Here is a 25,369-nt window from a genome sequence, read left to right as displayed (position 1 = left end):
AACGCTTCATCAAGTTCTTCTTCGCCGCCGTTGCCCCCCGCATTTTCCTTCATGTCCGCTAATCCATGGGAATTTGCGCGCGCTGACAACGACGTGATTTCAGCCAGACGCCCCGCAGTCGGCAGCTGCAATCAATTTGCCGTGTTCATTGTTTGATGAGGGAAGTGGTGTTGGACCATGTCTTTGCGAGCGCGTGGTAGAAAATCATGCTCTCGCAACCGACCAAAGCAAGCGAAGGGTCCTTGAGACGGGCGTGAGCCCAGTGGTGATGTTTTGCCAGAAGCGAGCTCGGGTGGGGGCGCCGTGTGAACATTCGGAGTCTTCTCCAATAATGCTTGATGCTGCCCTTTTTTTTTTTTTTTTTTCAGCGGGCTAACAACAAAAGATTTGCAGGTCCATTGCTGCCGCCGTGCGTGTGTGCGCGCGTACGGGTATGTGGGGTTCCACATGTGTGTGCCCTGATTCTGGACCTGTTTGTTGCGAGTCGAGACTTTTGGGATCGACGTCACTCACTGCGCGCTGGGTGGACGCCTCGTCAGCTAATTTCGCGGACGGCCCAGGAACGCTCATCGTCTGTCCGCGCGCAGCTGGGTACGTCAGACGAGCCACCTCCAGCTGTTTACGTAGGGCGAAGAGGGCCGCCGCGGGGTATTTGCGGTTTGGAGCCCAGCAGGAAGCAGACTCAGTCCTCACCACGAGAGGAAGGGTTGGAGAGATCGAAAAGTATGTAGTGTCATATTGAACAAGAAGAAAGAGATGAGAGTACAAGGTGTGGGCGAGCCCCAGAGCAAAGCGAAGAAATTCCAGTCCCAATCCAATCCAAACCGTACCTCCGCTAGGGTATCGATCTCCAATGAGCCAGTGCAAGCCAAGGAAATAAGAAAATCAGAAGATTGAGGAGAACAGACATGTGGTAGGTGCCACAGCGACTTTTTCGCACCGCAGGCAGCCCATACGAACATGGACGAGAAAAGATGATGAACCGCAAACAAACAACCGCCAGCCAGCCGATGGATGATACAAATGCTCAGAGGTCATTCATGAGTGCAACAAAGCAAAATAACAAAAGAAATAGAAGTGTGTGCTGTAACAAATTTGTGTGAGAAGAGAAGGCGCCGCCATTTCAAGCGTCAACGACCTGTCCATACGCGCTCTTGCGGTTGGGAATGTCGACGAGGACTGGGGTGAGGTTGCGACGCTCGACAAGTCGTTCACCAGTTGGGCTTCGCTGGACAACCAAGAGCGAGGCGCCCCTTTGTAGCGAGGGTGTTGCGGTAGGCGTCGTCGCAATGGCAGTTCCAGTGTGCGAGCTGGCCGTGCCAGGCCGGACCGTGGTCTCGAGACGCGGGCGCACTGTACTTGTCGTCTTACTCCGGCGAATCGGGCTCCGTTGAAACTCGTTGCGATTGCCGCTGTTGCTAACAGCCATGTCGTCAGCCGCGGAAGTCGATGCCGCTGGAATGTCTCCCGTTACCCTCGCCTGCGCCCCTGTCCCTGACTCTTGCTGCGGCTGCTCAGCTTCCTCATTCGCGCGGACCCGTTCCCTCTCCGCAGCTCTTTCAGCTGCCCGCTCCGCGCGACTCGCGCGGATCGTCTCGGCTTGGGCGCGCTGGCGACTAATGGACACTTGCCGCGCAATGGCGACCCGGGTGGCATTTTGAACCTCTTCAGCACGCTCCTTGAGAGTGGGCTGCCGCTTGATACCGCTCCCATCGGTGGTGTCCCTATCAGTGTGCCGCTTAACCTTGCCGTTAGTCATGTCAATCGTGCCAATGTTGCCAACGTGGGCTTGCGCGTCGCTGTAGCTCCTTTTTGGCTTGATCTTTGGCTGCCCGTATTCTTTCTCCATTCTGCGGATGCGCTCGCGTTCCAGCGCCCTCGCTTCGTTTTCTCTCGCCACCTTTTCCTGCGCTGCCGCGATGCTTTGACCCGACAAGCTGCTCAGCGGGCTCTGGCTTTGCAACGAGAGCGTCGAGTCTGACATGGAGGTGGTCCCGGATCCAGAGTGCGCCGCGCTCCTGATTTTGAGCGCCGGGTTCAGCATATCCCACGCGGCGCCAGCAGCGTGACTGCTCAAAGGGTGGCGGCCGTCGTGACCAGCGTCACTCTGATGCCCCTGTTGTGCACCAATGGCCGTCTCAAAGGATTGCGCGCTGTCAAGACTGCCTCGGGCTGAAGTATCCGGCGAAAGCTCAGGTACAGGCTCTTTAGGAGCCTGAGGTGGTTCAGCCTGCTGAACGGGGTCGATCTTGGCAGGCGTTGTTTTGGTTTGCTTCGACTTGGCCTGTTCGTTCACAGCATCGCTACCTTTCCGTCCGTTGCCGTCGCGCGCCAAGTTGGGCGAGGTGGAAAATTTGATCGGAGTCGGTGGATCAGTAAAGGCTCTTTGCGGTGGTTTTCTCAGTGGCGAGGCCGACGTCTTGGGAGTTGGGGCCGGCGAATTTGTCCGCGAGTCCTGCATGGATTTCCGGGGAAAGAGTGAGAGGCCAGAGGAAGGGGGCGCGAATGACGGGGAGCCTGGAGAAGTTGCCCGTCGCTTGGGCTCCGCAGGTCGCAGTGTATCTTCAGGGCGCTCCAGCTTCTCTTGCTGGCAGATGCTCTGGTCGGCGCGCTGACGGCCCGAGTTAGTGAGCTTGCCCCGCTTGCGAAAACGCAGCGAAACAGAACGACGCATGCTAGTGAATCTGCTTACTCTGAGCGATTCCGAATTCAGCGGCTTCAGGACGTCTTTGTTGCCCTGACGACGCTGGAGGAGGTTGGACGAGGGTTCACGCTTCAAGACGTTGCCAAACATGATGCTGTAACGCTCCATCTCCACATTCGGAATATCGACGTTCAACAGAGGACTTGTTGCAGCCCTCTGGGCCGGGGTCAAGCCGTCTTCTTCAATCGTAGGTGGGGGCACGGTGGAATTGAGAGCATCCAAAGTCTTGCCGTCTGCATTGCTCTTGCTTCTCGACCTGCTCTTGCCATGCTTTTCTGTCCTGTGTGCCTTGCTTAGTTTCCGACCCTCGGTCATCTTGTTCTGTTGAGTGGTCAAAGAAGGATCCACGGGAATGACAGTGTGCTTGTCTCCATTCTTTTCCAAGCTCGGTGGCGATGGAGGCTTCACCGTCTTTTGTAGAGGTGCAGCCTGCAACTGGTAGAATGGTTGGGGAGTCTTCGGGGCCTGCTTCGCACCAAACAGACTCTTCCAGATGTTTGACTTCTTCTTGCCGCCGTCGCTCGTCATGGGACGCGCGGCGGGTGCCAGAGTCTGCTCGGCGGTGAAGTCAGTCTGGGAGGGCGTTGGAGGGTTGAATTGCTTCCACATGCCCGGCGTGATGTGGGACGGGCTACCAAGCGCCATCCCGATGGGCATGTTGGTTTCCTGGCGTAAAATTTCGGCAGAGTCCTTGACGACGGCGGCGGGAGCAGGCGTGGGATCTTTTGCGGGCTCAGCGTCGGCGTTGAGCACAATGCGAACTTGGTGGTCCTGAGGAGCTGGTTCCTGGTGGGATTTGGCGGTGGCCGTCTTTGGTCGTTGCAGCTCGGATTCGTTCCCCGAGGCTGTGCCACTATCTGCACGGTGTGGATGATCTCGAGGAGGGTTGTTGGTGTTCCGGGCGTCACGGCGGGGCTTCACATCAGGGACGGCGACGCGTGGCGCAGACAAGTCGGGGACAGTGGCTTTTTGGTCGGAGCGCTTGGAGCGCTTCAGGTTCATGGACTTGGAGCGTGACAGGGACTTTGTGGCCATCAGGAGGAGCGGATCGGGAGAGCTGTAGGGTCGAAGGAGGAGGCGGAAGGGTGGGAAGGATGTTGAAAGGATAGGACGGCTCCAGTGCCAACAGGGTAAGAAAGTTGAGATAGCGCGTGCGTGGATCGAGTCGTGACAAGGTGCTTGGTACGAGCAGGAGGAGAGGGGAGCCGCAATACAAAAGGGTAGCGGTCAGAAGTCGAAAGTTAGGGCCGCAGCAACGGTTCGCGGTGCAGTGAGGCCTGTCGAGGTGGCAGTCTCACGCAAATGAAGGGGCCGGCCTTGGTTTGCTGGGATGCTCCCCGCGCAGAGGGTGGGCCGCAATTCTCAGCAAGCTTCGGGGGGCCAGGGCCAGGCCAGGCCCTTGATGTCGGCGGAGCGCTCCGAGCAGAGCAGACGCAAGCACGACACGAGACTCGGCAGGGCTGGGCTGGGTGACGTTGAGGCGTCCGGGAGCCATGACCGGTCGACGCGGGACATGTTTCAGGTAGAGGCGGGGGGCAACGGCGTACAGTCCAGTCCAGTCGACGAGGCCATGAGCCAGCTCTTGATGGAGAGACGGACACGGGCGCTGGTTTTCGTGGTCCCGCCGGGTTCGTGTTGGAAGCACATGTATGTGGGTTTGGTGGTTGTACAGGTCGAGAGATGCAGCCGACATGGAGTGAGTGGTGGGCGAAATAATCTTGGCCGCCCCACCGTCCCAAGCGAGCGGATGCGCCGGCCACGAGCTTCCCGGCCTTTGAAACGCCTCAATCCCACGACAACAACAGAACCACTCTTCTCTACAATCCCTGAAACACCGTCTCTCGCAATCCAAACGCCGCGCCGTGACGGTTACGGAACGACAAACACGGTATCCCTTTGGGGCGAGACAGCGCAGAATAGAATAGAAACACTCTGTTGGAATATAGGGCTGAGGTGAAGTCCGAGACCTCGCAGCCTGACCAGCTGTAGCGTAGGTAGGTCTTCTCAAAATAACCACCAGTGGCTTGCGACCGTCCAATCACGACCCTCGACGCCGTCCCCACGTCGGCATGCTTAATCTCATCCATCCATCGCAACCTCTGCAAAGAAATTGCCCAGCCAACCAGGCTCATGTCCGCAAAGCCTGCCACACCGCGCAATCTCTCCTCTCTCGAATCTCGAATCTCCTTTCTCTCCTCTCACCCGCACGCCTCCGTCCCTTGGCCGCAAACACGAGCTGCCACACATGCCGCTAGAATTCCACCCCGAGTGAAAATACGACGTCGTTTAAGCATGCTCTCGTCGATCCATGACCCTTCCCCCGCCTTCGATGCGCATTCTAGAACATCTTTCCACCTCGACCCACCAGCCTCTTGGAAAAAAAAAAAACAACCACCTCTCCGCGCACCGTCGTCTCTCACGCTAGGCCAGAATGCAATCAACCTCGACCTCGACCACTGCCACCATGCTCCTTTTTCCGCTCACACAGCGACGCTACAACCCAGCCGCAGCTCGTCATCATCACCACCACCACCCCGCCTGATGTGCGCTCGCACTGCCCCCCTCGGCCTGCCTGAATCGCAAATACCCACGATCCGCGTGTCCCGCGCACTTTTTTCTGCCTTTCCCGTGACCCTTCTTTCCTCCCTCTGGCGACCCAGGCGACTCGTTGTGATGTCATTGGTGCCTGTCAAGGTTTGTTTCAGCGCCGCGACAAGCGCCTTAGGCACGCAGACAGCCACCCAAGCGGCTGCTTCTCCAGCCCTGCGCTTTTTTGCCTCGTGGAGGCCAGCCGTTGCGACTTGCCAGACAAACTTTGTCGGCCTGCTGTTGCCGACGCCATCACCCATTGGGCTTTCTGGTGTGTCGCAACGCGCAGCCAATGGCCCGGCTGATGCGGCGAGACGGCATCGACAGTGGAAAAACACCGACGTGGGGGAGTCATATGTCTTGGGAGACGGCATACCAACTGCAGCATTGGTTGGACCAATGGATACAAAGCACTTGGGTTGATGTCACAGGCGCGCTCGCAACCAACCACCAAATTCATGACTGACCATGGTACAGACCCGCCGTTTGAGAATTGGAGATCTTGCAGCGGGCCGAGGGCTCTTAGGCCACGGCAATGCCCTCTAGCACACTTCGCACGTGGGAAAATGAGCGCGGGTCGGTCAAGAGGAATTGGAGACTGGAGAAGTTCATTTTCGACGAGGCCGAATCGCAACTCATCTCCCATCGCTTCTTGAAGACGACAGGTCAGAATAGGGCGACGGATCCCGGCCAGCTTGGCTCCTATCCAACTGATTTGCCCCCCCCCCCCCCCCCCCCCCCCCCCCCCCTAAAACAGAAAAAAGCACACCTGAATGGGCTGTCATTCAACCACGTCAACACCTACTGAGACTGCGAACCCCCCGATCCTGAAACCTCTTCCGTACCGCCACGCGCTACCCAATAGTGCGCAGCACTTGGCTCAGGAACGGGCCAAACTCGCCCATCCCGGCTCAGTCCTCGTCTCCTTTTGCCGTTTCGTTTGTTTCGTTCTTCGTCATCATTGCTGCCTCCCTGTCTTCAGACGGCTCGTCTCGTCTTGTCCTGTCGCATCTCCGGGTTTGCTTCCAACCGCTTCGATGGGTCACCCGTCGTCAAGGCTCCAAGTGCGCAGCATTTTCGTCACCGGTCAAGAGTTTGGAAACAGAAGCCTCCCAAAAGCAAGTGGCGTTGCTGCCATCACCACGACCATCGCCACCTTCTTTACCTCTACCACTGCAATCGCTGCCACACCACGGCGCGCCGCGTAGCAAACAGTTTGCCATCTATCCGTCTAGCCCGTCAACCACATGCGACGCAAAAGCCGCATCTAGCCGCCTCGTCTCGTTTCGTTTCGACCCGTTTCGTCGCGTCGTCTCCTGTCTCCTGTCTCGTCTCGTTGCTCTGACTAGTCCTTTGCCGCTTCGGCTCGCCCGTCGCGTTTCGCATGCGTCCCGGTGACCTGCCCATGGCACCTGTCAGCCAACGGCTGCGTGCCGTCCTCCTGCCCGTCGCCTCCGACCAGCTCTCGGCCCGTCCACGTCGGCCTTCGATGACGGTGGGCTCTTTCGCCCCTGACTGGGAAGACGGCACTCAGCGACTCGAGATGACTGCTCCTCGGGCGCCGCCGGGTGACTGTTGCGGGATGAGGCTTGTAGGTGTCTGTGACGCCGCCATGACATGCCAGCCAGCCAGCCAGCCAGCCAGCCAGCCAGTCAGCAAGCGATGAATCAAGCAGCCCGCGAGAGCGGATGGATGGGCGTTGACTCAGAGCGAGAGCGTGTGGTGTGTGTGAGCCGCGCCACGCTTCGCCGCCGCTCTTGGGTCTTGGGGATTTCGTCGTCTCCCCCTCTCGCTTCACCCTCTTTTTCGTGACCCAAGATGAGGGATCAGAGGAGAATGCCTTGGCTACTGCGGCGGCGCCGGCCCGGCGCTGGACGTCTTCTATTGCCATCGATGATGACGCGCACAGCTTGCCAGACAGGATGAGTCGAGCGTGACAAATACGACTGGACGTGACAGTGACAAGATGCCGCAGCGGTGGATGCGGTGGTGGCTGTGATCATGGCAGGCGAACGGCACGCTTGTGACTACGCAAGCAGATCGAACTGAGAAAAGTCTTTGCTTCCGGACAGCAAGCTCCGATTTCTTGGCCGTGTGCTGTCCCGAGCTGGGCCTGGCCAGGCCAGGCCAAGACAAGTAGAGCTGAGGTTGCGCTGCTTTGGATTGTGCGTGTATGTGTATGTGTGTCTTGATGAGAATTTCGTGGGTAAATGTTGATGGTGGTCAGCGACATCGAGCCAGTCTGTGGCGTCAGGTGGGTGGTCTGTTGCGAGACCGGAACGCCAGTTAGGTCTTCAGTCAAAGGCCCCTTGTTCCCTTTCTCCCCTATGTACTCCCAAGGCCGCGATGAATACACCTGTCATTTGGCTCTCCGTTTGGTTAATCAATGAAAGTGGACTCTTTACCCGACTTCACCCATTCCGCATAGAATTCATTGCTTTTCGCGTCTCGCGTCGACTTTCCCTTCTGCGTCTTTCTACGTGCCCAGAAACACGGCTCTGAGTTCGAGCATCCACCTCTTTCAGCTGCTGCAAAGCCTTCCCGAGATTTCCACTATCCCTCCCTTCATTCTCTTCTCCTTTTCTCTCTCCAAATCCTTGCGCCTGTTGTCTCCAGCAGAGCGCTACGCGCGACTTCACTTTCTGTGCCGCGCAGGCTGTCTTTCAGGGATGGATGATCCGGTAGCGTGCGCTTGACGCTGTCATGAAAAATTCATTTGCTACAACATTCATGCTCAAGAAATAGTCGTTCATTGCTGCGACTAGACCCAGGGAGGCTCATCTTTCCACACTCATTGTGGAGGACTTGTTGGGTCGTCACTTCTAATCGCGGTGTGCTTGCACGTCTGCTGGAGTACTGCGCGCAGTCGGACTATCCGGTCCCTCCTTCCCTCCTTCCACTTCTCTGCAATGCGCGCAAGCAGCAAACAGTGCCCAGCCTTGCAGATCCATCTTTGTGTGGTAGGCGACATTTCTCTCGCTTCCACCATCATCTCCTTTTGAAGCTGTGGATGTCCCGACTGTGTGCGGACGCGATGGCGAAGCGGGACGGGTGGGTTCGTCTTGGTTGTCTGCGGTGCTGGACGTCAGCTCTCAGTCAACAGCGATGCGCATCCATTTCCTCCTTCGCAGGTCACGACACAACGGTTCAAAGTCTCACCTGTCTCGACTCGAAGATGGGGCGGCGGCGGCGGCGGCGCAACAGATCTACGGATCTACAGAGTCTCGTGGCTTACGCTGGCGCTAATATTCACCCCGGAGAGTACTCATCAGTCTGTCAGGACTTTGCGGGGGAAGATGCCCTGGCAAGTTCATTTTCTGGCTTGACTGCAGTTTGACTCTTCGCATCCCCTTCGCTACGGCGCTTACATTTCGTCAGTCCTACTGGAAGTCTGTGGAGTTGGGGGCGAAGTATGAGATGATCACCCGAGCCACCTCGAGATGCATATCCCATTGGCCAAATAAGTTTCGATACTGCTGACAAGACCTCGTGGGTAGCGCCGTCGAAGAAACTCGAGCCACTTCTCATTGCATGAACCAACCGGTTCTTTTCTTCTCTTCAATGAGCGCGTCTCCGCGAGCCCCAGACCGCACGCCCGACACAAAACACATTCAACAGCGTCGCCAAACAACGGCGCAAATTTGTTCACTGGCCAAATCCAAGCGATCGACATCCAAGATGGACGAAGACTTGGCCAAGTGTCCGAGGCAGCGCCCATATCCTGACAGTCGAAAAGGCGAGCTTGACTGGACATGGGCAAGGTCATGGCTTGATCTAAAGCGTCCTACCTCGACGTTAGAACCAATTCCCGCCGGATTCCGCCTCATTGACGTGCAAAGTAAAAGCGTCGTTCGAGCGCCGCCATTTTCGACGCACTTGAAGTACGCCTGTCTAAGTTACGTCTGGGGACAAACCACAAGTTACCAAGCTACGCGAGAAAGTATCCATCTGCTTGAAAGAGAAGGGAGTCTTGCGCACAAAGATGTCCCTGCAACGATTCGAGATGCAATGACTGCATGCCGCCGTCTGGGTATAGGCTATCTCTGGGTGGACCGACTCTGTATCATACAAGACGACGATGATCCGGACGGGGAGAAACAGGCGCAAATCGACAACATGGGCCGCATCTACAGTCATGCGTTCGTTGGCCTTGCCGCAACGGAGGGTGAAGACGCAAATTCTGGATTACGTGGAGTATCGAAAAGCCTAATTCGTACGCAACACTTCTGGCGATCGTTCGATATGAAAGACTCTGCCATTGGGGTATCGAAATGGGCCAAGCGTGGCTGGACATATCAAGAAGCAATACTTTCTCGCCAACTCATGATGTTTACCGCAAGCGACGTATTCTTTGAGCGTGAAAAGGACCCCCTTCACCGCGTACCCTCGTCATTCCATTGGTTTCACGGTCCTGCTATTACCTACCGTCAGGCTGTCTCGAATTACACACAACGAGCATTAAGCAACCTGAACGACGTTTTGAATGCTTTCCATGGAGTCTGCGACTATTTGTTTGACGAGGACCATCGATTCGGCATTCCCCTGAACAGTTTTCACAATGCAGTCAGTTGGCTGCCAGTCCACGACGAACACGAGAGGAGGCCCTCTCAAGGCCAACACATCTTCCCAACCTGGTCCTGGATTTCTGTCAAAGGGCAAATATCCATCGACTCGAGTGAAGACCTTGGAAAATGGGGCACAGATACACTCCCGGTGTCATCCTGGGTTTTCGTAGATCGGATCAACACGTCTGGAAAAGCTTCAATGTCCTTTCCAAGACCACCAGGCAAGTCTCCACTCGGCATTTGGATCCTTCAGCTCTGACATTGGACGTCCTAGATCCCGGTCAATGGCACACAGTGGTTTCTGTAGCGGGTTGGGCTTGCCGCTCTGGCTGCATGCCCACGGTACCTCCCACGTTGCTCCCCTACGAGCCGGGTAGCGGGACCGAAGCACGTTACATAGAGTCCAAATGGCGATCGCCCAAAGAGTTCTGGGAAGGCTGCCAGGCATTCGACGAAAGCGGGTCGCCAGCTTATCTTGCGGAAATTCCGGAAGAGCAGAAGCGGCTTGCTGCGAGTCCGGGACGCGTCCTCGTTTTCTCTCAGGCTGCTGTATTGCCTATCGAAGCTTGGGAGGACTCGGAGACCGTTTTTCACCCATGTCTTAACGACGCACGAAAGTCGCCGACGCTACAGACTCGCTTCGGACGAACTTTGGACGACTCTCCTACTTTGCAGGCACTCGAGCATGGCGAACCTTTGGAAGGAGGAAACAGATGCGGAGTGTATATTGGAGGTGAGAAAGCCGGGATGGTCTCGTTCGATGACCAAAGCCATGGGCGAGAGAAGCTCAAGAGCACGAAAGAGGTTCAGTTTGTGTCCATATGGGCTTCCAGGCGCTGGAAGCGTGGCCTTTTTTCACAGTTCGGCAAACAGAATCCTGACGTGGAGATCTTGCAATGCCTCGTGCTTGAGCTCGACAAGTGGAATCGCGAGGAACATGACGTCGATTACTTTTGCGTCATGGCTATCGAAACGCTGGATAGTGGAGTGTCTCGCCCGATTGGTCTCGGATTCGTCGACTTCTCGATGTGGCTCGAGATGCGACCGAAGAAAGCTTCTTTTGTACTCGAGTAGCAACGTGGTGGTGGCAGTGGCGCAAGGACCAGTATGAGTTCGTCTCGCGTTTCATGCAAATTCTTCGTGGAAGATGGGGAGGGAGAGGGAGATGGAAAGAATGGGAAACGTGCAGCAAAAGATGAAGAGCAGCGTTCGCCGTACCGCAGACGACCTTGCAAAAGGCCGAAGGAAAAAATGAAAGACGAATGGCAAGACGAATGAGGGGCGCAATTTGACGTGTGAGAGGAAGAGCTCTCGCTTCGGTAGTCACATGGCCTCATCTCGCGCACCGCAGCAATAATGCATCACTTTCACGTCCATGCAACAGAGCCATTTCGGCGACCGTCGCCTTCGACTTGAAAAGAAAGCAGCAACGGGACATGGATTTCTTCTGCGCACCTGACTCTGCCCGGTACACGCTCAGCACACAAGTGAGCGACAAACACTCATCAACAGAAAATCCCTTTCAGCACCGGGAATCGCGGTAGTGCGAGATCTGACGTCGATGGCTCTGCGGCGAGGACGGGGTGAGACCAGACAAAGGCGCATTCAGTCCCCAGCGGCTTTGGCGCGGCACGAGAACTGTGGCATGGGAACATCTCAACGCGCTGCATCCATGGCCAGATGATTAGTTCGTGAAGGAGCACTGCATATGGGAGGAGGGTTGGAGTTGGACTGCGAAGAGACGCACCCATCACGCGCCACTCTGTGGTGTTTTCCTGCCTCTGAATCCAAAGGTGGTTGCAGAGATTTAGACTGCTCACTCGTCCGCCGACACACGCGCTAACCCACGCTCACACTTGCTTGCACGCTCAAAGCCCCAGATAAATGACATTTTTCTATGCCGGCCTGGCCTCGCCCTGTCAACCCCCACCAGCCAAAGGGAATCAATAGTGAAATGCAATCATCCCTCCGCTCAATCATCATGATCAGCCGTCCAGCAAAGAGAAAGGAGAGAGCGAGAGAGATGAGGGAACGTGGAATCGCCAAGATCATTTTTCAAGGGGAGGAGGCTGGCCACATCGCGAAAGCGAGAAATGTGTAGGAGGTATCGTGATGAAAAAGCAGCGCTCGAGAAAGCAAATCGAAGCAAAGGAGAATGCGCGAGCATGCATGCATCAACCAGACCGCAACCAAGGGGGGGGGAGGGGAATCGGGAAGTTGACGAACGGGAGGAAAGGATCAATCTAGGGTCAGATGGGATGGAACGGCAAGCAAAAGTAGAGGAAGGAAAAATGTGAGACCAAAGAAATGGAAGGCCCGCAGGACGGCACCGAGGGAGGGGGAATAAAGAGCAATTTCCACTAATGACGCCAGTCGTCATGCCGAGCCTGTAATGATTCAGAAGCAGAAAAAAGCAAAAAAGAAGCCTCCGATCGCCTTCCATGGCACGCCAGTCCATACCGTGCTCCAGTCCCTTGACTGAAAAGAAAAGGGAAAATGGGTTGTGAAGAAGTTGGGCAAAGGAAACGCAAGTGCAAGAAACGACCAAAAGCACCCCCCATTAAGCATCGCCATTTTCCTCCCTCGCCTACCGACTTTGCATATTGTACAAAACAATCTTTTTTGGTCGGGTGTTTGGAATCACCAGAAGCTGCACCATCCTATGTAGTGCTGGCAGAGGTTCTCCAGGTTCGTGGCCTCGCGAATGAGGCGGTCGACTTGGTCGTTGACCCTGAGCTCCTCGGAAGGACGGAAGTCCCTGCCCGTGAGCTTCTGCTTGACGCGGCTCAGGACCTGCAACGCGCGCGCATTTTGCTCTTCCCTGGCCTCTGGATCGCCGGGTGGAACGACGCTCGAGCGGTGGCGAGGCCTGAAGGACGATTCGGGACGCTCGCCAGGTGCGATCTCGGCGCCAATGATGCTGGCGCGGCGTTGCGACTGGAATGAGGGCTCTGGCGGTGACTCGCGATTGCCCAGACGCCAGTTGAGAAGGGGGTCGTGAATAAACTGTAACTATCAGTATTTGGACGAAAAAATGGACGGCGAAGTGACTCACAGCTTCAAGCACCGCCATGACGGACTCCTTGTTGGAGCGCAGCACGCGCATGACGTGCTCGCATGTGGTGCGGTAGCTACCTTCAATGTTGCTAACTTCCATGGCGTACGTGAGCATGCGAGTGAGACGGAAAGGCACGCGCTCGGGGTATTTCTCTCGGTGCATGGCAACCTCGAAGCAATCTCCAAAGTCAATGTGGATAATCTTGCCAGTGACCTTATCAAGCATCAGGTTGGACGGGTGGCGGTCGCCCAAGCCGAGGATGTATCCGACCATGGACATGACAGCAAGCGAGCGCGTGTAGTTGGTTCGACGATCAAGCCAGGCCTCCGAGCTCTTGCTCTTAAGCCAGAGCACTCTGTACAGGTCTTGGCCGGTCGTGTTGTCCAGTGCATATCCAAAGACTTCGACCTTTTGCATCAGCGTCAGGCAGTCGTAGTCGGGGGCCATTTGCAGCATGATTCGATGCTCGATGTTGAGCAGAATTTTACGGCTCTCACGGTATTCCCTAATTAGCACGTGGAGGGTATCGCTGTTGGGGACCCATCCAAGTAGACCTGACTGCGTCGACAACGGGATTGCAGGGTAACGTTGAATGTTGAGGTGGCGCTTGCGAGACTCGGCGTCGTGCTCGAGCAGTGTGTTGACAAGGCCAAACAGCTGCATGACGCGCTCGTCTTGACGAATATCTTCGTGTCCCTTGAGGGCGTACATGTAGTTGACACCATCGCTTCCCCTGATCACGAGCTTCCTTGGACGCTGTTTCGACTGAATAACGGTTGACACGGGGTCGAAAGACTGGATGCGAATGATCGGCTTGCCGCTCTGGTAAGTGCCTGGTACCGCCAAGTCGAGGTCATGCACATCCTTCAGCTTGGGCGAGACGTATTGCAACTCGAGCGTCATGAGCGATGGCAATTGTCGAGCAATCTTCCGGAAGACTTGGTAGTAGAGGTCCCAAGCCTGGTTCAAGTCGCCCTCTTCGCCAGAGTTTCGGAAAGTCTGACACCAGTCACGCGCCTCTTGAAGCTCGCGCCCGAATGACTGGATGAAGGAAATCTCGCGCAGAGTTTCCGGGCCTCTGTCGAGCATGGCGTGAAGCGGCGCAAGAGTGGCAAACATGCCTTCGATGTTGCGGTCGCCAAAGTACAGCCTGGATGCTTCCTCGAGTCCCTCGTGCCATTGCTCGTGCCAAAGCACTGCAATGCGAATGAGTTCGTGGCTAACGAGGTCGGCCTGGTCCACAAGTTTTGGAGAATGCTGGCGCATGGCGTCCATGAGAGCCGTAGCCGACCGTGATCTCCTAGACACGTCGGACTTCATCGAGACGGTGAGAGGGAACACAAGCGCCTGCGGATGGGCTCGTCCAACCTCGGACAGCAAATTGTGGATTGACTGCCGCACTCTGACATTGGGCTGGTTGATGCGCGCCAGCAGTTGTGGGATGACTTCAAGCCAGGTGTCAATGCTGACAGTGCTAACGCCTTCCGTGACGGCTGAATTGACTTCAGGGTGGCCGCCATGAGCAAACCACAAGGTGAGCAGACGCAGCGTGTCTTGCAAAGAGCTGGTGGATGACAGCGAAATTGACTTGAAGAATCCGTGGATGGCCGGGACAATGTGCTCGTGGACAGCGCTGGGAGGAAGCTCGGGAGTGGCCCTCTCGCCAGTTGTCATCGCGTTGACCACCTCGAAGTTGGCAAGTGCCCAGGCGTGCCATGCCTTGTACCAGTTCTGGTTGTACCTTGTCGCAGCTGCGTATGAGGAGAGGATTTCGTGAACTTGTTCGTGGGTCCAGTCGCCGTGATGAAGGTGCGTCTGCCACTCTCCTTGCTTGAGGTAGCATTTTGCGAGCAGCTTCTGCGTTTCGGCCAAGTCGTACTGTTGCGAACCATGGCCGTGGTTTGAGTTGAGGCTTAGGCCATTGACCATGCTAGTGAGACCATGCACACCATTAACAGCATGCACGCCATTGACGCCGTTCGTCAAGGTACCATTCGGGCCCATGTTGTCCCTCGACTTTATCTGCAAGTCGTCGGCGACCCGTGCAGTAAAGTCCTTCAACAGATCGAGGGCCTCCTCGGTGCGCTCAGAAGACCACATGAACTTGAACACGGCGTAGGAAATGGGATGCGGGATTTCATGAGCGTGGTTCCGGACATAGGTGAAAATGTCTTCGTGAGTGCCGCCCAAGAGCGATCGCAAGGATTTTTCAGCCACACCAACTCTCTGGTTCTTGCGGCAGAGGTTTGTGAATTTGATCCACATGTGCATGTTTTCTCTTGGAGAAATGACCAAAGCGCGCACCTTGAGCATCCTCTGCCAGACTTCAGGGTTGGGCTGACAGCCGCGCAAACGCTTGTCCCAAGTAGCCCGCATGCTTGCTTGCTTCTCGGGGTGGCTGTTGTTTTGCTTGTAGGTGATGATTTCCTCGAGCTCTGCAAGCATTTGGACGCGAACAAGAGGCAAGTAAGCCCGTTGATACGACTCCCCAAAGACGGCACTCAGCTGTGTGTCCAAGCCGTCGCGGGCCTTGGAGATGTGCCTCTGTGCCTCCTCGAACTGGTTGCGGTGGATGGCCAAAATGGCACCAAAGAAGGACCAATCAGGAGAGGACGACTTCATGACCGAGAGGTATTGGTCCATCAGCTCCCATTGTCCGAGCGCCCAGGCAGCAGCTGCTGCCAGAGGAGCAATCGTCCTACGGTACTCTTGAGGCGCGTGGATCCACTTGTCCTGAGCCAACGTGGACAGGACCTCCCACTCGCCAAGTGCGTGAAGGCACTTCATCTTGCCCATGGTGATCTCAAACGAGTCGGGCTCGTCTCTTTCGCGCCGCTGGTAAGACTTGAGCGCCTCTTCCCACTTCTCCAGCTTTTCAAACCACGTTTCTTTGAGTTCCACGTCCTGGTAATTTTGCGCCTTGCGAAGAATACCAAAGGCGGCATCAGTCTGCTGAAGCTGGTTGTTGATGCTGATCAAGGCTTCGACGGCCCTGGCATTCTGCTCTGCATTGAACTCGAGCTCTTTGTAGTGCAGTGCTTTGGCGTACGCATGACAACGAGCGGCATACATGCCCAGGGAGCGAACGTCGATTGGAAGCGCCTTGTCGTCGTGTTCCATGAACTCTGCCAAATTGAGAAGAATTTGGAGGATTTCGGGCGGAATGTTGGGAGACGCCAACGCAATCTCTATCGATCTCACCAGTTCCTCCTGGTATTGATCGTAAAGCTCGGTCCAGCAGCTAACAAAGGCCGAGTTGAAGAGACTTTTTGCGATTGGATTGTAGACGCTGGCGAGTGGCGTGCATGCACGGAGCGCTTGCTGTGGCGATTCCCTCAGGAGCTCGACACTGAAGCGTCTCATCCACTCTATCCAGTCCTCACGGGTTGTCTTTTGGGTAGCGTCCCAGGCATTTTTCAAATGCTGCTGGTTGACTGCCAGCTTCTTGGTGGAGATTTCCGTCGAATTGAGGTCCTCGTCATCGTCGCCATAACGTTCATCTGGACTGAGATCTTGAGGGAGCGGTTCGCCTCTTTGGAGTTTTGACACAATGAGTGCGTAATTCGAATGAGGCACCTTGTGTTGAACTAGGATCTTGTTGATTGTAGGGATGAAGTGGATGTAATCCGGGCCAAGCTGGAATATGAGAGCGGATAAGGTGTCGAGCGCGGTCTGCTTCAGAGCACTGTCGCTCCCTCCCAAGACGCGAGAAATCGGATGGATGATCATTGCAGCGAATTCCGAAATGTTCACCTGACGGGAGAGGCGCCCAATTGTCTCAATTGCCGACTTCCGCAAGAGATGAGGTTGGCCCGGCTTGTCGAACATGCGCACAATGACCGGGATGATGAGATGCATGTACTCCTCGGCACTGGAACCGAAAACCAGGAAGGCGTGGAGGACGCGTTCCGAAGGGAGCCGCTTCACCGAGTTGTCTTGATCGAGAACTCCCAGCATCAAGGGAAGAACGTTTGCAAGATAAATCTTGAATTCTCCTTCGAGAGCCCGAGCGATGGCTTCGATGAGCGACAAGATAGTGGCTTGGAGTTGAATGCCCCCATTCCAAAATTCCTGAACCGTGTCCAAGATGGAAGTCAGAAAGGGTCGGATATGTTGCCGCACAATTCTGACCAGCTGGCTCAACTGGTTAAAGTAACCTTCGACGCGGCCCGCTGGTGCTCCTCTGATGACGCCCAGAAATCCAGGAACCACCTGCGGAAGAAAAGGCACACACTTCAAGCCCATGGTGGCATAGATGTTCATCACAGCGTCGACCACGGCCGAGTGATATTGCTGCAGCGACGTGTCCTTGAGAAGTCCCATAAGCGTGTTGATGACAACCGTTGGGTAGAATTCCTCATTAGAGGGAGTGATACCGCTCATGATCAGAGAAACGTCAGTCACCGCTTGTGCCTCTGCCATGAGGTTGTACTCGGGCGACTTTTCGACAATGTTCTGATACTCATCAGGGTCTAGAGCACCAAGCACGCCCATGAGCTTGACAGTCTCTTTCCTGAGGGTATTGGCCGGCTCTGTGCGGACAATGTTGATTAGAATTGTGAGAAGCTCCGTGTGTTCCTTGTACGGTTCTATCACGTAACCAGCGTTGGCCGCCAACTGGCTCAGAGTGATCAAGGCAGCCATCCTTTTGGACTCAGAGCTCAGGTCCTGGAGATTTTCGATGATGATTTCCATTAGTTCAGGGACGTATTGCTTCATATCTTCACCTCCAACTCCGGCGAGATCACCTATCGCTTTCAAGGTAGTCGAAGCGACCTCCGGATTGTGGTCCCTTGCTTTTGGCAAAAGGACGGTGATCATGGGATCCACGTATGGCTTGATCAACTTCGACGAGGCACCAACGAGAGTACTAATCAACCTGGCACTTTCTTGCTTGTCGCGTGCGCTGTTTGAATACTCGATCTCCGTCAAAAGCTGCACAAGCACTTTGCGCAGCGAGGGAAAGACGTATGCTGGGTTGATGGAGGTCAAACGTCCGATAATGTTCATGGCGGCCTCCCGAATCTCAAATACTTCGTCATTGAGGGCCAAGAAGAGACTTCGGACATTTTCAGCTTTGCCAAGGTGGCGATCGAAGCGATAGTCGAGAGCTCTGAGGACAGTATGACGAATGTCGGGGTCGACATCTGCCACACCGCAAGTCAAGAGCTTCTCAATGACGTCTCCGACAACCTGAATGGCATGCTGACTTTGCTGCGTCACAATGGGATCGGCGATGAAGAGCTGGCAGGCTGTGAGGGCGGCAGCCTTGCGAATTTCCCGGTTGTCAGCCTCGACGTATCTGATTGCGACGTCGCGAACAAATTCGTTCAGCACGTGCCCAGAGAAGTTGAAGTCGCCAAGTGTCTTAAGGGCCAGGGCAATTTCTCCTTCTTTCTGCCGAATGGCCTCCGGAGGCTTGTGGTCGCGAGTCCAAATCTGGGGAGGTGGTGCGTTGTGATGCTGTGGACTGCCCATGGGCACGAATGGCCTTCCACAAAGGACCTGGCTGAGAAGGTCTAGAAGACGCTCTTGGATGGCAGCCCGACTCGATGGCACGTAATGCGCCATGTCCACGAGGCACTGCGTGAGAGGGTCACTCAGTCCGCACGAGAACATGGGATCAAGGAGCGAATCCACGTGCTTGCTGAGCGCCTGCTCAACTGCAATCGCCAGCATACTGAGACATTCGAAGATTGCAGGCTCTTCCTGCGCCCTGTATCGCGTCTTGCGAATGAGAGTATTCTTGATCACGTTCAGCGTGCCGTCAATGTACTTGCCAAAGTGGCTGCCGACAGCGCCGGCAATTTTGCCGACGACGATGAAGGCTGCGCTGCGGTCTTTGTTCTCTTCGCGCAAGAGACCCTGGAGGTGAAGCATGCAGGTATGAAGGTAGTGTTGAGAGAAGTCGTTGGGAGAATATGCGGCAAGCAGCGGGATGGTGATGATTACTTCTTGCCGGATGAGTAGGTCTCTGTGGTCCTTGTAGCGCAAAACATTGTTGCAGGCCTCAATGTACCTCGTGCCATGCATGAACATGGCACCCCTTCTCAGCAACTCTTTCATGGCGAGGATGGAACCGTGAATGGACTCGACCGTATTTACCGAGAAACCGTGGAGGACTTGCTCGTATACTTTGTTGAAAAAGTGTGATCGCATCTGCTGGTCGCGCGCTGAGATGATCTCCAAACAGGAACTTATGGCTTCTGCGGCGGCCTGTCGAATGCGGACCTTGGGATCTCGCAGAGCGTACCAGATGACCTCGAAGATTTGAGCAACCCATTGGTACATCAAAGTTGGCGAGTTTTTGGCCAGTTCCCGCAGGTTGGACACTGCGGCGAAGCGGCGATTCTCCTGGCGATCCATCTGCAGCCATTCAAGTGCGCTCTTCACCTCCGCCTCCACAAGCTCCGCAGTGAGCGTTCCTCCTGGTTTTGCCAGTCTTCCCAGCGCGTGTGATGCGGCGTCGATGGCGGCATTATCGTTTCCCTGTGAAATGGCGCGCAAGTAGCTCGCAAATCGCGTCGTCTTTTGGCCGGCGTCATCGCCTTTGAAGTCGATGAGCTGGTCGAGGGCTTGGATACCACCGAGTCGTTCATTTGTTTCACTGCCTTGCACCACAAGACCATTTATTCGGTTGCATACTCTGTCGTAGTAGTTTGCAAATTGTCCGGGGGGCAGTTCTGCAACCAGAGGTGAGCTTGGGAGGTCCAGACATTGGTTGGAGGCTACTTACCTCGATGGGCCGCCTCCAGGCTTTGGCGCAGAGCCTTGGCCGCGTTTTCTCTCGCATCACCGTTCCTGACGGCGTTAGCCCCTATCGCCAACCTCACAGCGTACAGGGCCTTACCTCGACTTCAGGTCGTTGAACAACCGGTCCACGGTCTCGGGCGAAGCTTGCGCCATGTTGACGGTGGCCTCCGGGCCGTTCAGTGTCGCGGGGAGAGGGGAGATGCTGCCATCCGAGGGTGTATGAGTGTAGGGATCGAGGGTGAAGGGCCAGGAGCTTTTGTAGGATCTTGGAGGACGAGGGTTGTAGTTGCGCAGTAAGATGTGTTGTATCGAAGTTGAACTTGGGCAGCTTCATCATGTGCTCTCCCAGTCCACCAGGCGTTCCAGCATCCGAGGTTGAGCCGAAGACCCTTGCTCCTGCTACCCCGCGCTCTCACCAATCATGTCACGACTCGGTGAAGTGCAGTGTGTACATCCAGATCATGGGTTTTGATACTGACTACGATTATCCATCCTACTCTCCGTCCGAATCTGCAAACATGTCCTCAGCCCTGGGTCGCTTCCTCCGTGCTTTGGCTGCCTCCGTCTCACCGGCCAGGCCTGGCTCATCCTTCACCGGCTGGCCGTCGGACCCATTTCGTGCGTCTCTCTCTATGGCTTGACCGTTGACCTCGCCTTGTTCCCCTGGTGTAACGTCCTCCATTGGCTCCCCGTCGGCATCATCAGCCTCCATCGGTTCGCCATCTACATCTCCGTCCATCGGCTCGCCATCTACGTCGTCGCCAGCCATTGGCTCCCCGTCCACGTCTTCATCAACGGCATGAGTGCCATCAGGGGGTGCCGCAGGTTTGCTCGATTCCTGCTGGGGTGGAGTGCTCACGTCTACCGTTTTCCACTTCGATTTCGTTGCAGCCTTGGTCGCTTCTAGCTCAATCTTCTCGGCTGCCCGCTTTTCCTCTTCGGTGGGCGGTGGATTGTTGAAGATTTCCACAAAATGCGCTAGACCGGCCGGTGAAAAGACGTTTCCACTGTCCCAAGCATTGAGCAGGTTGTTGATGCTGCGTTTCCACTTCTCAGCTCGGAGCCTGCCCCACTGCAACTCCTTGTCAAGTCGCCCCAGATGCTCAAAGACCTTTCGCTTCTTAAATCCTGCCTCGAACCATTCTCGATAGCGCCATGCTTGCCTGACGCCTGAGATGCCGCATGAAGCAAAAATGTCCGAAATGATGAAAAGACCAATCAACTTGGCTGAAGAGGGATCATGCTCGGGCTTCTTCTCGCCTCGCGCTTCTGCTTCTTCGTCCTCCTTCCTCTCCTCATCTTGACGCGCCTGGACATCAGGGTTGGCCTTGCTTAAGGCGAAAGGCTTCATGATATTGTCGATGAGCATTTCCACAATTTCATCGGCTCCCTTGTCTGCGTGACTAATGGCAAACGCAGAGACCCTTGCAACGTCTCCTTTGCGAAGCCTGGCTGTAGAAGTCGGCAATCGAGCGAGTAGATGTGTGAGTTTACTCTTTTTCAACGGGTTGAGGAAGGCTTTGAGATCATCCTGATCTAGTCCGCTCTCGGGTTGCGCAACACCAATGTTTGGCCTTCTCGACTCATCATCAGAAGCCTCTTCGTCAGAGGAATCGTAGTCCGGATCGGTCACAATGTCCTCAAATTTCGTGGTGAATTCGAATGGAAGCTGTTGTTCTGGAGCGACCCAAGGCACTCCCTCTTGGAAAAGCTTCTGCTCAAGGGTCCTGAAGCGAGTACTTCGCGATTCGTCCCCGGTAATGATCTGCCAGAGCCGCCACCTGTACCAAACTCCGGCTGGTGATCGTGGGTTCCAAAGCCACTCCCACCTCTGACTCCGTTGAACATCCGGACGGCTCATGAGCAAAGCCTCAAACTCAGGGCCTAGGTTGATGAGTGACTCGATGGTCCGGTTGATCAGCTTGACCTGCTTAAGGTCGGAAGGAGGTTTGACCGAGACTTGCGTTGGTACCGAAGCTCTACCATATTGGCCTTGGTAGCCTGGCGATCCATAGAATGCTGGGGGCGGGATTGCGCCGCGCAGCGAAGGCGGTGGTGGTGCTCGGCTCAAAGACGCCCCTTGTGGATTGGATGCGACTTTGGTCTTGGCGCCGAAAGGCTGAGATGAGGAAGCGATTGTTGGAAGATTGGCCGTGGTCGATTCCAGTGCTGCCGAAGACAAGTGCCGAGAGATGGACAGATTGTATCCAAAGCCAAGATAGCGTTTCTCCAGGACATTGACGACGGCATCAATATCTTTGGCGGGTGTGTTTTGCGAAAGGGTCACAATGGCTGACGCTGACCTACGGTCCATTGATCCCGGATCTTGAGAAGGCGTAATTCTCACAGCTTCCACGGAAAGTGTCGAAGGAATTAACTTCCGGATTTCCGCCTGAGTGACATTTGGTGGGAGAGACGACAAGCGCATAGTTGGTTTGGGCAACGCTTTTTCTGTGATCTTTGAGCCTTTGGCACCATCATCCTCATCATCCGACTCCTGAAAGGCTTTTGCGGCATCTATTGGACCGCTAGCGTTGTTATGTCCAGGAAGTGCTCTGCTTTCTTCCCTTGGCGCCCCATCGAAAGCCCTTTTCCTCGAAGGAGGTGGTGGTCCCAGTGACCCTGGTCCACTGGCACCTCTCGGTCCGCGTGGAGCAAAGTGCCTGCCCGTACCCATCCGAGGGGGCCCTGAGCTGCTGAGTATGGGACTCGGGTCTTCATCGTCGTCAACTCCAAAAGATTTACGGAAGTCTTCGAGTGTGGCTTCTGTTTCCTTGAGGTCTCGCAATCGCTTCGCTTCCGCTTCTTCACGCTGGCGCTCGCGCAAAGATTTCTTGCCTGGCGCGCTGAGCTTCTCCGACACATCGAAGAAATCCTTCGTCCCCGATGACTCTTTCTTGTCCATAGCGAGCTTCGCGAAACAACTTTCTAATACGACGATCGATCCGCAGACGGGAATGAGTCTTATGCGGCGAAAGGTTGGTTCGAAAGGAAATCGGCTCAGGGGCGAGTGCTATCGAGTCTGAAGGGACATGGAGAGAGGAGAGCTGGACTGCAGCTGGTGATGAGGTAGAGTTGCAGATAATCCTGGACCAAGTTAGTTGCAGCACGCCATTTGTGTGTATTGACGTTTAAGAAAGAGATTCGACAGCTTACCGTGTCTCTCGTGGAAGCTCTTGTCAGGATGCCTGAGGGTCGAGCGTCAGAGGACGAGGAGTACAGACCAGAGCTATGGACGCAACAAGCTTCCGGAGCCTCAGTGTCGAGGGAGCGTCAGGTCAACAGGCATGCCGCCGGCCACGCTCGGACGCGACCATCACCGAAGTAATTCCGATGCAGACATGTGAGACCGCGCAAGCGTGCCATGCTGTTCCAAAACAATCACCCGCCCTTCTAGCCACAACTCTCCATCCACCCCGATAACATGTCTTCAGCTGGCGATTTTCATGCACTCCTCCGATTCCTCACCCAAGAGGCCAAAGTTCCATTGTCAGCTGCCATGAACAAAGTCCAAGAGCTTCAGAAAGCAGGCCTTTCAAGGTATGACGCAATGCATTGTGGATGCGCCGCGACTTACAACAACCCACTCCCCTACTATGGCTGAACTTTGCATTTACGATATATCGGCACGAAGCTAAGACAGTTGGCGCGGCAGTTCGACCGACATTTCCAAAGGCAAAGTTGAGACCCTCCAAAACGTGTTTCAGGACGAGAAGTTGGCAAAGCAGGTGTTGAATGCTGCGAAACGCGTCAGCAAGAAGCGCACTTCCTTGGTCGATCATGGAGCGAGCAAGAAGGCAAAAGTAGAGCACGCGCCCGACACTCCAGCAGCCGTTGAGGCATCGCTGGAACTGCCGGAGCCTGTCACCGATGAAGAGGAACTGCGAAATACCGTCCTGGTGACAAACAGAGCCCCCTTACTGTTGGCGTTTGCCGTTCAACTTTTGAACTACACCAAGCCCGACCAACCGCCTTCTAGCCGATTGAGCTTGGCTCAAGCCGTTGTCAGCGCGAATAGCCAGACCAAGGCACAGAGCCTCGGACTCGACAACGGCAAGACTGCGGAGCAAGAGGGTTGGGGAGAAGGGCAGCCGACGGCTAAAGTCATGGGCAGAGAGATTCGTGTAATGAAAAGAGAGGGATACGAATGGCGATCTGAGGATGATCGACAGGGCAAGGCAAACACGACCCAAGATTCGGAAGCGCAGGTTGCAAAGCAGGAGGGCTTTGCAGATGCCAAGGTTGAAGCAGTTCCACAGGTTGAAGAGAATGCTTCTACCTACGAGCCACCTCTGTGGGGAGTTGACCTCGAAGCACTCCGGAAGCTCGGATCCTCGAAAAAAGCACCCTCAAACCCAAGTGGCCTTCCAATACACAACGCCGAGTCCGCCCGCGCATATCTACTTAAATCTTTCGATTCCCTTCATGTTCGTGAGAAAAAGAATCCGGGCAAGCAATCGGCTGTCTCGAAGCAGGCTGAGAAGGATCACAATCTAGGTCTGCTGTTGGGAGCGCTGGACCTTCTTCTTCAGTCCTGGGCCAAAACTTTGAACAAAGAAGACCTGGATAAGAGAGCATGGAACTGGTATGTCAACGTTCGGCCAGAGGTATCGGGAGGAGTCGCCGGTTGGGGCCAGAAGAATGAGGTAAAGCTTGCTGCACTTCTTGATTTGAGGAAACCTGGATAGGTGGATGTCACTTTGACGTGGATCACAGGCGCAGAATCAGGCATCAGGTCGGAGAGGTTATGTTTCCACGCCTCAGAGCAAGCGTAGCAGCAGTATATTTGTTTTGCCTCGACTCGAGAAGCGCTTACAATTGAAATATACACAAGATTAGTGAGCTCCCTCCCATTCGTAACGAATCTCATTAACGTCTGCCGCCTCAACCTTGATGCCCCAGATCGATTAGTTTACAAACCACAACTCAACTGCATCATCCAGCGGTGGCGCCTTCAAACTGCGTTTATGGAAAGACTACTGCTTCTAGCGTCACTCCCGAAAATACGACAACCAGAGTTCCGTTACAAGTTGCCGTTTTCCAAAAGCTACCCCTGTCTTGGAGAGCAGGGGTCATGACGGCGAAACTCAGTCATGTCTTGAACCATCTGCAGTAGTGCTTATGAACATACACGTACTTTTGTGCTGGAAGCATGCAGATCTGATGTGTAAGGAGCTGTCACTCGTGGACTTCAGCTCTGACACTTGGCTACATCGGCGCCAACTCATCAATAGGACGCAATGTTGCAGACATGACGCTTCCAATGACAGTACACCAAGAGGCGCAGCATTCTAGCTATCCAGGGAACATTCCAGAGACCGTGGGAACACCATCGTTTGGCCAGTGGACTAGATCTGCGGGGCGACGCGAAAAGTCAATCAACTATCCAACGACTCATCACCCCGCACGCCAATCCGATCGCCAAAAGGATACCAAGCCACAGTGGACGCATGCGAACATATTGTTTGTTCTGTGCCTTATTTAGCAGCCTTACCTGACACGCCCAGCGGCGCAGCACGCAACCTGACCTCGCGATGGAGCCATGCCACGCGCGGAGACTCGGAACAGACTGCCGTTCCGAGCCGTTTGGCTACTGCGTGTCCGGCGGCTTGTCTGCCTCGTGCGCCAGTCAAAGTCCTTGATTCAAGCATCGGCTCTTTGAATTGAGCTGGGCTGGGCGGATTAAGCTTATTGTACCTG

At 55.3% G+C, this 25,369-nt stretch overlaps 6 protein-coding genes across 6 annotated transcripts; 3 read left to right on the top strand and 3 right to left on the bottom strand.

Annotated features, from left to right (window-relative positions):
- Nucleotides 1-927: 927 nt before the first annotated feature.
- Nucleotides 928-3,886, bottom strand: J3D65DRAFT_476645 (uncharacterized protein). Its single transcript, XM_066796547.1, has 2 exons — nt 2,693-3,886; nt 928-2,611 (listed from the first exon to the last, which is right to left on the bottom strand). Exons 1-2 carry the CDS (start codon nt 3,737-3,739, stop codon nt 1,124-1,126), a joined length of 2,535 nt encoding a protein of 844 aa, XP_066653235.1. The 5' UTR covers nt 3,740-3,886; the 3' UTR covers nt 928-1,123.
- Nucleotides 3,887-4,747, top strand: J3D65DRAFT_476638 (uncharacterized protein). Its single transcript, XM_066796546.1, has one exon. It carries the CDS (start codon nt 4,035-4,037, stop codon nt 4,659-4,661), a length of 627 nt encoding a protein of 208 aa, XP_066653234.1. The 5' UTR covers nt 3,887-4,034; the 3' UTR covers nt 4,662-4,747.
- A 3,707-nt stretch (nt 4,748-8,454) lies between these two features.
- Nucleotides 8,455-11,399, top strand: J3D65DRAFT_632706 (heterokaryon incompatibility protein-domain-containing protein). The gene is made up of 2 exons (XM_066801048.1): nt 8,455-10,079; nt 10,133-11,399. The coding sequence occupies exons 1-2, from the start codon at nt 8,825-8,827 to the stop codon at nt 10,930-10,932; spliced, it is 2,055 nt and encodes a 684-aa protein (XP_066653233.1). The 5' UTR covers nt 8,455-8,824; the 3' UTR covers nt 10,933-11,399.
- A 1,099-nt stretch (nt 11,400-12,498) lies between these two features.
- Nucleotides 12,499-19,822, bottom strand: J3D65DRAFT_605202 (armadillo-type protein; the record flags this gene model as incomplete). The annotated part of the gene is made up of 4 exons (XM_066798339.1): nt 12,499-12,864; nt 12,914-19,599; nt 19,653-19,717; nt 19,767-19,822. The coding sequence occupies 4 exons, from the start codon at nt 19,820-19,822 to the stop codon at nt 12,499-12,501; spliced, it is 7,173 nt and encodes a 2,390-aa protein (XP_066653232.1).
- A 299-nt stretch (nt 19,823-20,121) lies between these two features.
- Nucleotides 20,122-23,060, bottom strand: J3D65DRAFT_632702 (uncharacterized protein). The gene has a single exon (XM_066801047.1). It carries the CDS (start codon nt 22,572-22,574, stop codon nt 20,163-20,165), a length of 2,412 nt encoding a protein of 803 aa, XP_066653231.1. The 5' UTR covers nt 22,575-23,060; the 3' UTR covers nt 20,122-20,162.
- Nucleotides 23,055-24,569, top strand: J3D65DRAFT_632700 (uncharacterized protein). Its single transcript, XM_066801046.1, has 2 exons — nt 23,055-23,209; nt 23,325-24,569. The coding sequence occupies exons 1-2, from the start codon at nt 23,094-23,096 to the stop codon at nt 24,355-24,357; spliced, it is 1,149 nt and encodes a 382-aa protein (XP_066653230.1). The 5' UTR covers nt 23,055-23,093; the 3' UTR covers nt 24,358-24,569.
- The last annotated feature ends 800 nt before the right edge of the window (nt 24,570-25,369 follow it).

Source organism: Phyllosticta citribraziliensis (assembly GCF_038025025.1).
Source record: "Phyllosticta citribraziliensis strain CPC 17464 chromosome Unknown J3D65scaffold_9, whole genome shotgun sequence".
NCBI lineage: Eukaryota > Fungi > Ascomycota > Dothideomycetes > Botryosphaeriales > Phyllostictaceae > Phyllosticta > Phyllosticta citribraziliensis.
This window is presented reverse-complemented; position numbering and strand designations above follow the sequence as displayed.

What these genes read in the sequence shown, in the direction of transcription:
- J3D65DRAFT_476638 (XM_066796546.1), top strand. Translation starts at nt 4,035, where the DNA reads ATGCTCCCCGCGCAGAGGGTGGGCCGCAATTCTCAGCAAGCTTCGGGG.
- J3D65DRAFT_632706 (XM_066801048.1), top strand. Translation starts at nt 8,825, where the DNA reads ATGAACCAACCGGTTCTTTTCTTCTCTTCAATGAGCGCGTCTCCGCGA. An exon ending in GTCCTTTCCAAGACCACCAG is followed by an intron (nt 10,080 to 10,132) that starts GCAAGTCTCCAC and finishes TGGACGTCCTAG; the next exon opens with ATCCCGGTCAATGGCACACA.
- J3D65DRAFT_632702 (XM_066801047.1), bottom strand. Translation starts at nt 22,574, where the DNA reads ATGGACAAGAAAGAGTCATCGGGGACGAAGGATTTCTTCGATGTGTCG.
- J3D65DRAFT_476645 (XM_066796547.1), bottom strand. Translation starts at nt 3,739, where the DNA reads ATGGCCACAAAGTCCCTGTCACGCTCCAAGTCCATGAACCTGAAGCGC. An exon ending in TGAATTCGGAATCGCTCAGA is followed by an intron (nt 2,612 to 2,692) that starts GTAAGCAGATTC and finishes TCGGGCCGTCAG; the next exon opens with CGCGCCGACCAGAGCATCTG.
- J3D65DRAFT_632700 (XM_066801046.1), top strand. Translation starts at nt 23,094, where the DNA reads ATGTCTTCAGCTGGCGATTTTCATGCACTCCTCCGATTCCTCACCCAA. An exon ending in CAGAAAGCAGGCCTTTCAAG is followed by an intron (nt 23,210 to 23,324) that starts GTATGACGCAAT and finishes TTGGCGCGGCAG; the next exon opens with TTCGACCGACATTTCCAAAG.